A 15,237-nucleotide genomic window follows, 5' to 3' on the forward strand; every position below is an offset into this window, starting at 1 on the left:
AGGGATTCCACAACCTCCCTAGGTAACCAGTTCCAGTGTTTAACTGTCCTTAAGTTAAGGAGTACTTGTGGAACCTTAGAGACTAAAAAATTTATTTGAGCATAAGCTTTCGTGAGCTACAGCTCACTTCATCGGATGCATTTCTGTAGCTCACGAAAGCTTATGCTCAAATAAATTTGTTAGTCTCTAAGGTGCCACAAGTACTCCTTTTCTTTTTGGGAATACGGACTAACATGGCTGCCACTCTGAAACCTGTCCTTAAGTTAGAAAGTTTCCCCTGATATTTAACCTAAATATCCCTTGCTTCAATCTTAGCTGATTACTTCTTGTCCTGCCCTCAGTGGACATGAAGAACAATTGATCACCATCCTCTTTATAACAATATTTTACATATTTGAAAACTGTTATGTCTCCCTCTTAATCTTTTCTGGACTGTACAGACCCAGTTATTTCAACCTTTCTTTATACATCATGTTTTCTAAACCTTTTATCATTTTTGTTTCTCTCTACTTGACTCTCCAATTTGTCCACATCTTTCTGAAAGTGTGGTGCTCAAAACCAGGTGCCGTGCTCCAGCAGAGGCCTCACCAATGTCAGGTAGAGTAGAACAATTACCTCCTGTGGCTTACAAACAAGACTCTTGTAATGACCCCAGAATGACATTTGCCTTTTTCTCAATAGCATAATGTTGTTGACTCATCTTCAGTTCGTGATCCACTATAACCCACAGATCTGTTTTTGAAGTTCTACTCTCTAGCCAGTTATTCCCCATTTTGTATTTGTGTTTCATTTTTTTCCTTAAGCATAGTACTTTGCACTTGTCTTTATTTAATTTCATTTTATTGAATTCTGACCAATTCTCTAATTTGTCAAGGTCACTGAAGAACTGGATTAGAATTCTCAGAGCGCTCGCAAGCCCACCCAGCTTGGTGTCATCTGCACATTTTATAAGAATACTCTCTCCACCATCATCCACGGGTTCACCTTTAGGCCTGCTTCACAGAAAGAATTGAATTGTATCTATATCTGCCCTACTTCCTGCTTCAAAATAAATTGTAGCAACAAAAAGAGACAATCCCCCTAACTCAGCAGATCCAGATAACTTGCATCCAAGAGTTTTAAAAGATTTGGCTAGAGTGCTTGCTGGACCATTAATGTTGGTTTTCAGTAATGGCACATGGAGTTCCAGAGGACTGAAAGAAAACTAATATTGTGCCAGTTTTTAAAAAGGGCAAATGGGATGACCTAGGTAATTATAGGCTTGTCAGCCTGACATTGATGCTGGGCAAGATAATGGAGTGGCTGATATAGGGCTTGATTAATAAAGAATTAAAAGAGGACAGTGTAGTTCATGGAAATCAACATGGAAATAGATCGGGGTGAAAGTAAGTCTAGTGACTTACTGGTACGGGGCTGGGCTGGGGCCGGCTCTGGCCTCTGGAAGGGGCGGGGCCTCGGGCGGAAGGGGTGGGGCCTCGGGCAGAAGGAGCGGGGCTGGGGGAGGTCAGAGCCAGCCCCGGCCCATCCTGTCCCGGCAAGTGCTTCCTTCTCCCTGCCCGGGGTAACAGCGGCAGCTGGAGGCTCTGGCAGCGGTTTAAAGGGCCCTGGGCAGTAGCGGCGGCCGGAGCCCTGGGCCCTTTAAATCGTCCCTGGAGCCACACCGCCGCTTCCTCAGGACTCTGGCAGCAGGGCTCCGGGGACGGGGTTCCGGCCGCCACTACCGCCCCAAGCCCTTTAAATCGTTCCCGGAGCCTGCCAGAGCCCTGGGGAAGTGGTGGCGGGGCTCCGGGGACGATTTAAAGGGCCCAGGGCTCATCCGCCAGGGCCCTTTAAATCGCCGCCCAGCCCTGCCACCGCTGCCCCAGGGCTCCGGCAGCAATTTAAAGGGCCGGGGGCTCCAGCCGCTGCTGGGAGCCACAGGCCCTTTAAATTGCGCCTGGCGAAGCCGATTCACCCCGGTACGGTGCACTGGCTCTTGCTAGTATGCCGTACTGGGGCGTACCGGCTTACTGTCACCTCTGAAATAGATCCTGTTAAACTAATTTGATACTTTTAATGAGATTAAAAGTTTGATAAAAGTAATAGTGCTGATGTAACATACTTAGACTTCTCTAAGGCGGTTGACTTGGTACTGCATGACACTTTGATTAAAAAAAGGAGAATTGAGTGTGCCATTGTGAATTGAGAGTGTGCCATTGTGAATTGCCATTGTGTGTGCCATTGAGAATTGTGTGTGATATAAAATTAACAACTGACTAACCGATGTCTCCAAATGTAATTGTAAATAGGGAATCGTTGTCAAGTGGGTGTGTTTCCAAGGGGGTCCCACTGGCCCGATGCTATGTAAGATTCTTATTAATGACCTGCAAGAAAACATAAAATCATCACCTGATAGAACTTCCAGATGACACAAAAATTGGAGAAGTAAATAATGAAGAGGCCAGGGTGCTGATTCAGAGCAATCTGGATCACTTGGTAAATGAGATGCAGACAAACCATATGTGGTTTTAATACAGCTAAATGTAAATGTATGCATCCAGGAACAAAGAACAGCGGCCATACTTATAGCATGGGGGACTCTATCCTGGGAAGCAGTGATGTGAAAAAGATTTGGGGGCTACAGTGGATAATCAGCTGAACATGAGCTCCAAGTGTGACACTGTGGCCAAATGAGCTAATGTCATCTTGGGATGCATAAACAGGGGAATCTCAAGTAGGAGTAGAGAGGTTTTATATCTGTATTTGGCAGTGGGGCAACTGCTGCTGGAATCCTGTGTCCAGTTCTGGTGCCCACAATTCAAGAAACGTGTTGAAAAATTTGAGAGAATTCAGAGAAGAGTCTCATGAATGACTAAAGGATTAGAAAATGTGCCTTATAGTGAGAGACTCCAGGAGCTTAATGTATTTAGCTTAACAAAGAGAAGGTGAATGGGTGACTCAGTTACAGTCTATAAGTACCTATAATTGACATGGGGAACAAATATTTAATAATAGGATCTTCAGTCTAGCAGAGAAAGGTATAGCATGATCCAATGGTTGGAAGTTGAAGCTAGACAAATTCAGACTGAAAATAAGGTGTAAATTTTTGACCATGAGGGTTATTAACAATTAGAGCAATTTACCAAAGTTTGTGGTGGATTCTCCCTCACTGGCAATACATAAATCAAGATTGGATGTTTTTCTAAAACAGTGGCTCTCAACCTTTCCAGATTACTGTACCCGTTTCAGGAGTCTGATTTGTCTTGCGTACCCCCAACTTTCACCTCACTTAACAACTACTTGCTTACAAAATCAGACATAAGTGTCACAGCATGCTAATACTGAAAAATTGCTTCTTTTCTCATTTTTACCATATAAGTATAAAGTAAATAAATTGTAATATAAATATTGTACTTACATTACAATGCATAGTGTATAGAGCAGTATAAACAAGTCATTATCTGCACAAAATTTTAGTTTGTAATAACTTTGCTAGTGCTTTTTATGTAGCCTGTTGTAAAACTAGGCAACTATCTAGATCAGTTGATGTACCTCTGGAAGATCTCTGCGTACCCCTGGTTGAGACCCACTGTTTTAAAAGATCTGCTCTAGGAAGTATTTGGGGAAAGTTCTATGGCCTGTCAGACTAGATGTTCGCAATGGTCCCATTCTGGTCTTGGAATCTGTGAACTGCTGTTTACTAAAGAAAATCAACTCTATTCCACTTTGATTCATAGGATGCATCCATGGCTCAAAAATGTCAGAGAAGCTGGTGTTTGTCCTATTTTTAGGGATGTGCAAACCCCAGCTATTTGTCGGGAAGGATGGCTCAGTGGTTTAAAGTATTAGGTTTGAAATATAGTATATTGGAAAAAGTGGTTCAAATCCCATCAGAGTCAACTCAGACCTTCAGCTGTAGTCTTCTGGATATGACCTTAGAAAATGAGGTTCTGTGTATGCTCTACATGTAGAGCCCTGCAAATCTGCGGATATCATGAGTTGGATGCAGATACAAATTTTGTATCCACACAGGGCTTTTGTAACACCACATGGACACTGTAAGAGAGGGAGTCTTGGTTGAAATTTCCTCTCCATTGTCTGTCTACTGTGTAACTGCCACTTTCCAGCCCAGTGAAAGCTACTGTATAAGTGTAAGGTATTTAAATTGGGCTTTAAATTAGAGTTGTCTAAAGAACCAGCGCCATACTGTCTTTCTGCATGTCCTATTCTAGGCTTTTATGAAAGAAAAGCATCTTTGTAATGCTGGGTGCTACTGAATTGCTGTTGCCAGTGTCTGAGGTCCCACCCCATGTGAATGACTCCTCTCTTTCATCTTGCTCTGTTGAGGCACTCTGATGTTGCTAGGAGCCACCTCCTCAAGGAAACAGCAGTTTTTTGGTCCATCATAGTTAGACAGATGTTGCCAAAGCTGTGTGCGAGTGCTCTATTGACACAGTGCTAATTGCATTTTCATCCTGAATTAAGATTAGAGTTATCCTGGGAAACTTGATGACAATGCTGTGTGTACGTACATTCTAAACTGTCACACCCCCGACACACAATCATGGGAAAACAATGTCTCATAATCATCCCTGGGATGAAGTTGTCTGGCTATATTTCAATCTCACACTATTCTTACCCAGAAATGTTGTAAAGACAGTGTTTCAAACCATTTCACTTGGTATTCCCTGCAATGTGCTGCCAAAATTCACGTACATTTTAGCTGATGTCTTAGGGCATGTGGGTTTTTTCCCCCTCTTTCAGGCTATACTTGGAATGAGTTCTCCGTTCTCATTTTAAAATCTGGTGTGATAAGTACTTAGCATTCCAGAAGAACACATTCTTAACTGTTCTTTGCTTAAAAGCTACTAAGGGCTGTTACTGGAGACATCTTTCCTTTTTCGCTCACTCACAGCTGATTGACTTCTTCTAGGTCAACTCCACAGTTTCCAGTCTTTTGAGGTTATCATGAAAAAAATCGGGGCACAAAATCTGCCTTCTTGGCCCTTGTTATGACAATTGATGATGACCAGGGTCAAAAATTGATGATGTTTGACTCCCCTCTCAAAAAAGTTACTTGCCTTGGCCAAGCAGAATTTTGCTATAGCACCTGGCTGTTCTAATGATAGGCATTGTGTAAATAAATAAGGGGTCAGTGCTGCCAGACAGGATTCTGTCAAAGAACAATGTGAGGTGTCATTCATAAAGCAGCATATATATGCTTTAGGATCCCAAGAAAGGAACATGGTTTCTTTCTGATAGATGTATAAATAAAGGTGAGAAGAAGGGTCTTTTGATTTGTCAAGGACCAGAGTTCAGTGTTCTAGGTGTCATTGCATTACTCACACCTCTGATCATTGAACTGTTGTTTCAGTTGTGGATCATCAAATCTGAGCGGGCAACTAGAGCTTGGGTCTAAGTAGGTAAGTATTAGCAGCAGCAGTGTTGAGACAGCACCTATGAACCCCAGGTGTGGACTGGGGCCCTGCTATGCTAGGTGCTGGAGAGACACGAAATAAAAAGACCATCCCTGAGTATAGTGGGGAAGCTGATTTTTGTTCATGTTTTTATTTTGTTTTATGAGGCAGTTTAAAGTCTCTACTCGTAGGCTGAGATTTTTCAATTCCTGTTAGGAACTGAGTATCCAAATGGGTTAGGAGTCTCTGAAAATCTCAGCTATGGTGCTGTGTTTAGGATTTAGGCTCTACGGCAGGACCTGTATGTGTTCATCTCTCAGAAACACCGTCAGATCTCATAGCAGGAAATGTTCATTTAGTCTTTTCGAAGAGCAGTTCTCAGCAGCCAGATTCCATTTTTGTCCTTCGTGCAGGGAAAGGCACTCTTGAGTGATTTATTCCAAGATAAGATGATACTTTTTAGCAGTGGCTTTGTCATCACTGAATCAGTGCATTACTATATGTTACAAAATATAGTGAATGCAAGGTAAGAACTGATAGCCATCAAACATTCTCAGGATGTTTTTATTTTTGCCCTTGAGGCAAGTGCATTGTACATGACACATATCGGGATTATCAGCGAGGAAGATTCTATACAGACCACAGAGAGAGAGGACTGATGACTCTCTTGGCCCCAGGGGCCCATCAACTCGTTGCTTTCAGAAATTTGATCTCTAACCTTCACTAGAAGAGTGATGCCTGACTCTGAAGGCTGAAGTCCGTGGGTTTGATCCTAAGTCCATTTTGCAAATCAGTAGCTCCACTGAATTCAGTGGGGCTAGCGTTGAATGAAAGTCACCCCTATCCTATGGAGAGACTGGAAGGGCACCTTCTCGGTCTTGAACCAGGGTTTATGTGGAGGATAGGTCTTATGGCAGGTTTCACCTGGTGTCTCTGAGGGTTTGCAGGAACTAATTGAGCTTGCTGGGGATATTTGTTCTTGCTGGGATGCATGCATGCACACACCCATAGAGGGGTATTATTGTGGGTGACTCTAAAAATCCCTAGTGATGGGGTGGAGCAGAGATAAAGGAATAGATAGATCTGCTAGCTCTATATAAGGAGAAAACTCTCCCTTGCTTACTGCTACTCAAATCGCTTATGCAACCCTGTTACCATAGAGTTGTAACGGAAAAAGACCTCATGTTATAAAAAACCTGCAATAATTAACAGCCCCATCAGACACAGGTCTGCCATTTGGAAGCAGCATTCACTTTTTCCATTAAGCTGGTATATTTTGCCAAAGTGTTTTTCTTCAGCATTCTGGCACTTGTCCTCATTCCAATCTTGTACTGTATTGGCTGTTTGAGGAGAGCAGCAGTGTGTCCAGTGCCAGCTGGAGGCTATGCTGTGAATCCATCTCTTTTACTGCCCAGTCAGTGTCTGTGCAACAGAATCGTGTGCTAGATTTTCCCTGAAGCTTGTTCCCCTTGCTTGTTGGTCAACAGGAAATCTAGAGGCAAATTGTGGGGATTTTCCCTTCCTCATTGCCATTTTTATTAAAAATAATGGGCTTTACCTTGGTACATTGTGGGGGGGACTGAATTGGTGACTGATTCACAGGGTTGTTTGATACTATAAAAACATCCATGCTGTATATAGATACAGAGCCCTTGTTCTCACTCGGAAAAAAGGTGCTCTTTATTCATGTGAGCTAGCACATGGAATCAAAGAAAAGGTAAAATCTGCGTGAAGACCAAGGCATTTTGCAGTCTTAATGCTAATTAGCAGGTTGTAGTAAACCCTGGGCTCTTTAACTCAACCTTCTAGTGTGTGAAAGCTACAAACTGCCTTGTCTTCCCTAGGATTTTACCTCATTTTAATTACCATGAGTTAGCTAACGCAAGTTAAGAACAATGTGGTTTTTTCCTATTGAGGAAACCCCCCTTTTTAAGCTCTGTTATTGCATATAGCAATAGCTGTGACTCTGCAGCTCACGCTCAAGACACAAAAACTAAGCCACATCTGAGTTCTAATTGATGGTAGTTTTTGGTTGGTTTGATGGGTCACAGAAATGAGGGTCGGGGATCCGAGCTGGGTTCTGGTCCTTTTACATCATGCCTGTGGCATAAAGGGATCCAGGAAGCAGCCAGGAATTCCGCCGGGGCTGGGAGGGTTCCGTGGGTCGTATGTGGCCAGTGTAATGGTGGAGCAAGAAGGTATGGCTAGGATGCATTATTTAGCTATTCTGAGTTGCTGGGTGGTGCGCTGGGGACCTTTATAATGTGGGAATAAGTTAGAGTAGCCTTCAGGTCCCTCCTGCACCTGAAAGGTGAACCCTGGAATCAGGAGCAAGGAGACTGCAAAATAACAATTTGGTCCATCTAATTAACTTCCCGGATGTGGGATTGTTCTAGTGCTTTTTCTAGTCAAGTGTCAGAACATAGCAAGCAGTGGGGTTCATACATGGATTTCTCTACTAAAGTTAATAGTGTAGCTTCACTGAAGTCAATGGAGCTGCAGTGTTCTACAGCAGCTGATGGAAAGACCCAAACTAATAAAAAACCTCTACAAAGTTTTTCATGTGCAAGAGCTGAAACCAGAAAGGCTGGGAAACAGTACACTAAAATATTGAAATAAATATACAATTATTTTCATTCAGGGTCTATTTCATGCCTTTGTCCCACTCCCACCCCAGATATACTATTGGTCTAACTGAAATGAAGTAGTACTAACAACTTATGAATGATCCATGTTTTTTCTTTCTCTGGTGGAGGATTTTATATAGTTTACATTTTTGTCTCTGTTCCTTCAGCTGCCTAATGGCCTTGAAACTTCAACCTAGCTATTAAATCTCCTGTAGAAGACAAGAGATTTAATCTTATAACTTTCCACAGATAGTTCTGAGTGAATTTAACCAAGGAGTTTCTTATGCTTTTGCATTATTTTGATACCAATCAAGCAATTTGTGGGTTGAGGGGTGGTTTCTGCAACCTTTCTGGTATAGCTTTTCCTCCCTGCTACTGCTTTCACTGGTACCCAGAAGCTTATAGTGTAGCTAGCAGAAAGCTTTTCCAAATGCAGCTTCACAGGTGTGAAACACAACCTTCCAGAGGGGTGCCTCCACATAGCTTGGAATGCTGCAACTCCTGTGGGCGTTTTCTTAACCCCTACCACCGGCAGGCAGAATTTCTCTACACATTGAACTAATGAGAAATGCATTAATGGTAGTGCTTTAACTGTGCTGGGTACCAAAGGGTTAACCGCCTATCCCTTCTCTTTGTATCCTTTCTTTAGAAGAAAATAAATTAAACCGCATAGGGCTTTTCCCCAAATTTGTTCTTAATGAATGTGAGAGCAGCAGGGTTCCAACTTTGTTTACTCAGATGCAAAGTTTCAGAGTAGCAGCTGTGTTAGTCTGTATCCATAAAAAGAAAAGGAGGACTTGTGGCACCTTAGAGACTAGCCAATTTATTAGAGCATAAGCTTTCGTGAGCTACAGCTCACTTCGTCGGAGCATCCGACGAAGTGAGCTATAGCTCACGAAAGCTTATGCTCTAATAAATTGGTTAGTCTCTAAGGTGCCACAAGTCCTCCTTTTCTTTTTTCAGCTGCAAAGGTAACTTACATAACACTTACTGTGTGTCCTCCCATCCCCTAATACGTACACTTTGGTCAAGTCCATCTTTTTCCTTATTTTGAATTGCTTCTGTGTCCCTTTTGCATCCTGGCATTCCACACTGGACAGTGCTGCAGCTAACACAGAACTTTGGTCTTTCTGTAGGACTGACAATCTGACACCCTTGGCATCACTGCATATAGCTCTCATCCCAATTCAGGGCCTGATCCAAGGTCTGTTGCAGTCGATGGACAAATTCCCATTGATTTCGGTGGGCTATTGATCAGGCCCTCAAGTAGGATTCTGGTTATGGAGTCCCAATACGAAGCAAGCAGTCAGTTCTGAGCTGTGAGGGTCTGATCCTCCAGCTATTGTCGTTCATGACAACACCCTCCTCCCCCCCCCCCCCCGACTTCAATAAATGCACGATTGAAGCCTTGTTCAGGATGAAGCTTATTTTTTTGGCCTTTAACAGCCAGACTTGAGTAATGTTTTATATTTTAAAATTGTAACAAAAACCTGATTTTTTTCCCCTTCTCTGATTTTTAGGGGATCCCTCTTTCTCTGGACTGTTCTATATTTTACCTGTTTCCTTGGATTCGCACAGGGAAGTCCTGAAGGTAAATTACACTTGTGTGTTTGTTTTTCTGCCCTACAAAGAAAAATGTGTAAGTGAATTTTAGCCAAGGGGCTTGGCTTCAGTTTAGATAACTGTATCTAATCAAGAGCCTAATGCACAGACTTAATTTACTCACTTCTGCTGTTTTGCTGCTGATGGTTCAGGTGTTGACCTGAGTAGACCATCCAGACTTGGAGACCAGCAGTTAAGGCCAGATTTTTAAAGGTATTGGGGTACCTAAAGATGCAGATGGGCACCTCATGGGATTTTCAGCTCTATCTACATATCTTCATCGTTTGGCACCTAAATTCCTTTAAAAAATCTGGCCCTTAAAGCCTTTTATCTAATGAAGTTGGTCACTAATGAGTTAAGCATCCCTGGGAGGCTGGTAAGTATTATAATTAGGGTCCTACCATATTCACGGTTCATTTTGGTCAATTTCACAGTCATAGGATTTTTTTAAATCATGAATTTCATGATTTCAGCTATTTTAACCTGAAATTTCAGAGTGTTGTAATTACAGGGGTCCTGACCCAAAAAGGAGTTGTGGGGTTACAAGGTTATTGTAAGGGGCATTGCAGTACTGCTACTGTTATTTCTGTGTTGCTGCTGGCGGCGGTACTGCCTTCAAAGCTGGGCAGCTGGAGAGCGGCAGCTGCTGGCCAGGAGCCCAGCTCTGAAGGCAGAGCTGCTGCCAGCATCAGTGCAGAAGTAAGGATGACATGGTATGGTATTGTCACCCTTCCTTCTGTGCTGCTGCTCGCAGATCTGGGCCCTCAGTCAGCAGCTGCCACTCTCCAGCCACCCAGCTCTGAAGGCAACAGCTCAGAAGTAAGGGTGGCATGGTATGGTATTGCCATCCTTACTTCTGCACTGCTGCTGGCAGGGCACTGCCTTCAGAGCTGGGCACCTGGCCAATAGCCTCCGCTCTCCGACCTCCCAGCAATGAAGGCAGCACAGAAGTAAGGGTGGCAATAGCATGACCCCTCTAAAATAACTTTGCAACCCCCCTATAACTCCCTTTAGGGTCAGGACCCCAACTTGAGAAATGCTGGTCTCCACTGTGAAATGTGTATAGTAAAGGTTAAAACACACACAAGACCAGATTTCACGCTCTGTGACACATTTTTTCATGGCCATGAATTTGGTAGGGCCCTAATTATAATCCCCCTTTTACAGAAGTAGAATCTGAGGCATAAAGAGGGTGTAGCCTGTTTCAGAAAAGGCTATGAAACCACCTGCTGCTCAGGTATGGGAAAACACATGCTGCTGTTTTCCTTGAATTACATCACTTGGCACAATGCAATGCTGCTGATGCAATGTAACCCCAACGTTATCCAGAGAAATGATAGGTGGTTTATTGTTGGAGAATCCTTGTATATCCAGGCATGGCCTCTCCCTATCCAAGATGCATGCCAAATGTACCCTAATCTCGCACAGTATGAGTCAGCTCATGCTGAGCACAGAAGCGTCATGTGGTTTTCATCTACTCATTCATGCTGGGTTATGCCCCCCTTCTTTCCCCCCGTTCTAGCCAATTTCTGCTCCCTCGTAGCTGCACTCGCTCTTCACCTGGGAAAACAGGTGGCTTCCTTCAAAATGGTATTGTCCTTCAGTAAGCCAGTATGTACAGTATGGGGCATGAGAACATGGTATATATTGTGCGTTTCCTAGCTCCTATGCAAGCCAGTGTTGGGATGCAATTGATCCAGCTACCCTTAATGTGAGTTCATTGTGCTTTCCACCCACCAAAAGCCTAGCGATAAGATATTGGACCAGATTCCTCCCTGGTGACTTTAACAGTTTTGAACTGGAGATAAGGCAAGTTAGACGCAGATACACGTGCCCAGTGTAAAAATGCCCAATTATCTATTCCCCAGAACCATAATGCCACCTGAGCCATAATGCAATCTAATTTCTGTTGATCTTTTTACACCACCACCCCACTACTCCTGCCTCTCGAACTGACAAAGTTTCTTTGTGTGGGAGGAGGAAGAATCAAATGGCTTATGACCTGATCAAGCTCCCATTAAAATCAGTGAGAGACTGTCATTTGATTTCAGTGGGAGCATATCCTTAGAGAAACCTCCACATTTCACAAGCTAAATTTTCACACTTGCTATTCTTGAGAGATTTCTAAGTTTCTTTCCCACTTTTCTAAAGGGTAAGACTCCTTTAGGATAACTAGTGACCCGCATGGGGATCCAGGAAGTTTCCCGGTTGATGATGATAAAAAGAATTCTCGCTCAGTTTCCATCATCCAGCTGTGGAGAGAATCTGTTTGTCAGAGAGCCACCTCCTCTAAAAATAGCAACATCTCCTCCACATGATTTACTCAGGGTGCAGGCTGGAACTGAACAACTTCCTATATAATCAGCAGGCAATAATAAGTGGACTAGCAAGCTCCAGGCCTCTTAGGCTCCAAAACATGAAGGAAAAATAGAAAGTTGGTTGCAGCTCAGCTGAAACGCAGCCCATGGAACAGTCACCACCACCAGCAATTTTGAAAAAAGTAATATTTTCCAAATTCTACTTTCCTGCAAAGGAAGTGAACATCTGGTTGAATCACTTATTCAAGCAGTTTTCAGAGCGAGTTTTATGTTAACATAAAAGAGAGCAAACAAATACTGTGTTTTAGCTATTTTTTTTATTTTTATTTTTTAATAGACTTTTAACGCTCCATTTTTGGAGTCACGTTTATTGCTCTTTTTACTCCCAGGATAATTATGGGATGTTTAAATGTTTTTTGGCTGTTGGCATCCATATAAAACAAATTTTCATTGTGTGTATGCGCACACAAAAAGCCTTCCATTTTATAGCATGGTGCAATGAAAGCCCTGCCTCTGATGGAATTAATTACCTTCCCTAAAACATCCTGCACTTTTGGAGGAGAGAAGGATGGTTTCCTTACAAGTAAAGGGATAGCTCTTTCCTTTAAAATGTTTGATGTGGGCATCCAAATAAAGGTCAGGTGAATGGTGCAAGCGAACATCAGAGGTTTTAGTCCATATTATCCAAAGCTGGTGCTAACCCGCTGTGGACCATAAGAAGGAATTTTGTTGCCCTCTTTCCCTCAATACTAAAACACTTACGATAAAAAGTGAATAGGGCCCCCTGGAGCTGGTTGGGGCCCTAAGTAATTTCTTAGTCTGCTTATGCCTAGCACTGGTTTATCACTCAAGAATGTAAGGCTGGGATAATGTAACTCTAGTTTCATGCAAGTGAGCAGTGGGAGTTTTACCATTGACTCGAATGGAAGTGGAGTTAGGCCAATGCTGTGTGTTTTTGAAAATCTAGAACTAAAAGGGGAAGGGGAGGGCTGCGTACATTGGAAAGGCAGCATCCATACAAATGCTACAAATTCAAAAGCTTAATGGTCCAGGTCCTCATCTGGTGTAGTCTGTGTCCTTACATTTATGTCAGTGGATCTGCACGGATTTGCACTAGCTGAGGTTCCAGGCCAATAGTTCTGAAATTTAGACTTCATTCAACCAAACTTTGGATGTAGGTCCTAGATCTAAGCCAGCAGAGGCTAGTAAACTAAGAGTTATTTTTTTTCCTACTTTCTGGTTTTGTGGGGGTGGAAGGGAAATAAATTAGACATTTCAGCCTTTGGTGAGCATCTCTTTCAAAGATATGATAGTTCAGGAATCCCTTCTGCATATAGCTTCCCATTTTGGAGAGAAATTTGCCCTCAGCCCCGAAATACTGCTACTTGGGTACTACAATTAGGCCATGTCTGCACGAGAGACCTTACAGCGGCAAAGCTGTACCAATGCAGCTGCATCGCTGTCAGTCTCCTGGACAGCCACTCTGTGCCAATGGAAGAGCACTCTCCTGTCGACATAATTAAATCACCCTCAATATGTGGCGGTAGCTATGTCGGCAGGAGAACGTTTCCCACCAACATAGCACTGTCCACATTGGCGTTTCTGTTCGTGTAACTTATGTCGCTCAAGGGGGTCTGTTTTTCGCATCCCTGAGCGACATAAGTTATACCAACAAAAGTGCCAGTTTGGACATAGCCTTAGTTACACAGGGGTAAGAGACAGAAAGCTTTACTCCATCCGTTTTTTAAAAAACATGTCCTGATGGTAACTCTAGGAGGAGAAAGTTGAAGGGAAAAGGTAAGGTTTCAATAAATTCATATCAGTTTAAAGAAGCCAAAAGTGGCACTTGTGCACCTTTAATTGTACACTAGTTGATGGCATCCCTTCATGGAACTCATCTGGGGACATGCCCATCAGTTCAGTGGACTCAGTATGGGATATAGTAGCAGAGGTGGGCTGGGCAGGCAGATGTGCTGGGCTGGGTGGCTGAGCACAGAGCACACAACCCCCGCACAAGGTCTGCTGTAATCAGGCTCCATACAGACATTGGGCTTTTGGTCCAATCTTATATGTTTTTCAACACAATTTGATACAGTAGCTAACGAGACAGTTGGATTTGTACTTCAAACAGCAGCAGCATGCTCTGAACAGGGGAAACATAGTTATGTCTTTGCAGAGCAGTTCCCTGGAGTACAAAATATTTCTGCCCTATCACTACAGTACATCTCTTGAAGAGAACCTAAAAATACACCTAGCAATTGGAAGCCAGCGTTTAGCTCCTAGTTTTAAGCGGCAAATCTATTTCCTTAGGGCCAGATCCTGGTCCCTTTTGAAGTCCATGGCAAGCCTCCCACTTGACTTCACTAGAGCCAGGATTTGGCCCTTAGCATTGGAAAGGAGTTGGGAAATGATCCAGAAGACAGAAGTGACTTCAAGGATAGCTCTATACCTCCCAGCGGATTGGGGGATTCTATCCATGCTGTGAGGACGGAAATCCCTATTGGGTTATATGGGAGGGGAACCAGGGGCTTGTTTAGCCAGAGATAAACACCAGTATTAATAAATCCATACATGCTCATACAATAAATAATCTCCTCAGCATAGAGGTAATTGAGAGAGAATTTCCATCCCCTTCACATTTGACCCCTAAGCTTCTCTGTGGCTCTGTCCCCTATAAAGGGAATTGAAATGCCTTAAAAATAGAAAGTGGGGTGGGAAATAAAGCAGGTCCCAGACAATCTAAATATTGATTTACTTGTTCTAATGTACAAAAATGGTTATGGTTTGCCAAAGTCTAAGAACAGAGCTGTTCTCTTTCTAGTGTTCTCTCTTCCTGGCCAGAGCCCATGCTAGGCCTCAGACGGGCTTAAGTTTACAGGCTTTCTAACAAACACTCATGAACTCTTTCTGTTCCAGCTCCACAAATACTGAGAACAGCATTGAATATGTCACAGTTAAGGGTGAAGGAGGCCAAATTCTGAGGGCCATTTTGGGGGAGTTTTTTTCTTGGATTATTTTTCTTCTGCTCATTTTTTTTCATCTGAGAGGCCTGTGAAGTTAATTGAAGTGTAGCTGTGGCTGGCACTGTTACGCTCCTGATTGTTTAAACTCTTCCCTTTGGATGTAGGCATTTGGATTGAGGCGTGCAGCCCTCTCCAGGCTAGATTGTACCGTTGATAATTCCCATAGGAAGATTAGGTGGCAATCTAGGAATCGAGATTGCAATTTGTCAGTTGTGTTTATGCCGGGAAGACTATAACCCTCTTTATCTCCTTTCTGAATAGCTACTTTTCC

General features: G+C 43.1%; 1 protein-coding gene across 3 annotated transcripts in view; it reads left to right on the forward strand.

Moving 5' to 3' along the window:
* The window catches only part of COL27A1 (collagen type XXVII alpha 1 chain), a 240,651-nt gene that overhangs the window by 5,873 nt on the left and 219,541 nt on the right, over nucleotides 1-15,237 (forward strand). For all 3 annotated transcript variants that reach the window (XM_073314249.2, XM_073314253.2, XM_073314251.2), the window contains one exon: nucleotides 9,544-9,614. In XM_073314249.2, the coding sequence (XP_073170350.2) occupies nucleotides 9,544-9,614 (71 nt within the window). The remainder of the gene's footprint in view (nucleotides 1-9,543; nucleotides 9,615-15,237) is intronic.

The sequence above is a fragment of the Lepidochelys kempii genome, chromosome 16 (genome assembly GCF_965140285.1).
Source record: "Lepidochelys kempii isolate rLepKem1 chromosome 16, rLepKem1.hap1, whole genome shotgun sequence".
NCBI classification, from domain to species: domain Eukaryota; kingdom Metazoa; phylum Chordata; order Testudines; family Cheloniidae; genus Lepidochelys; species Lepidochelys kempii.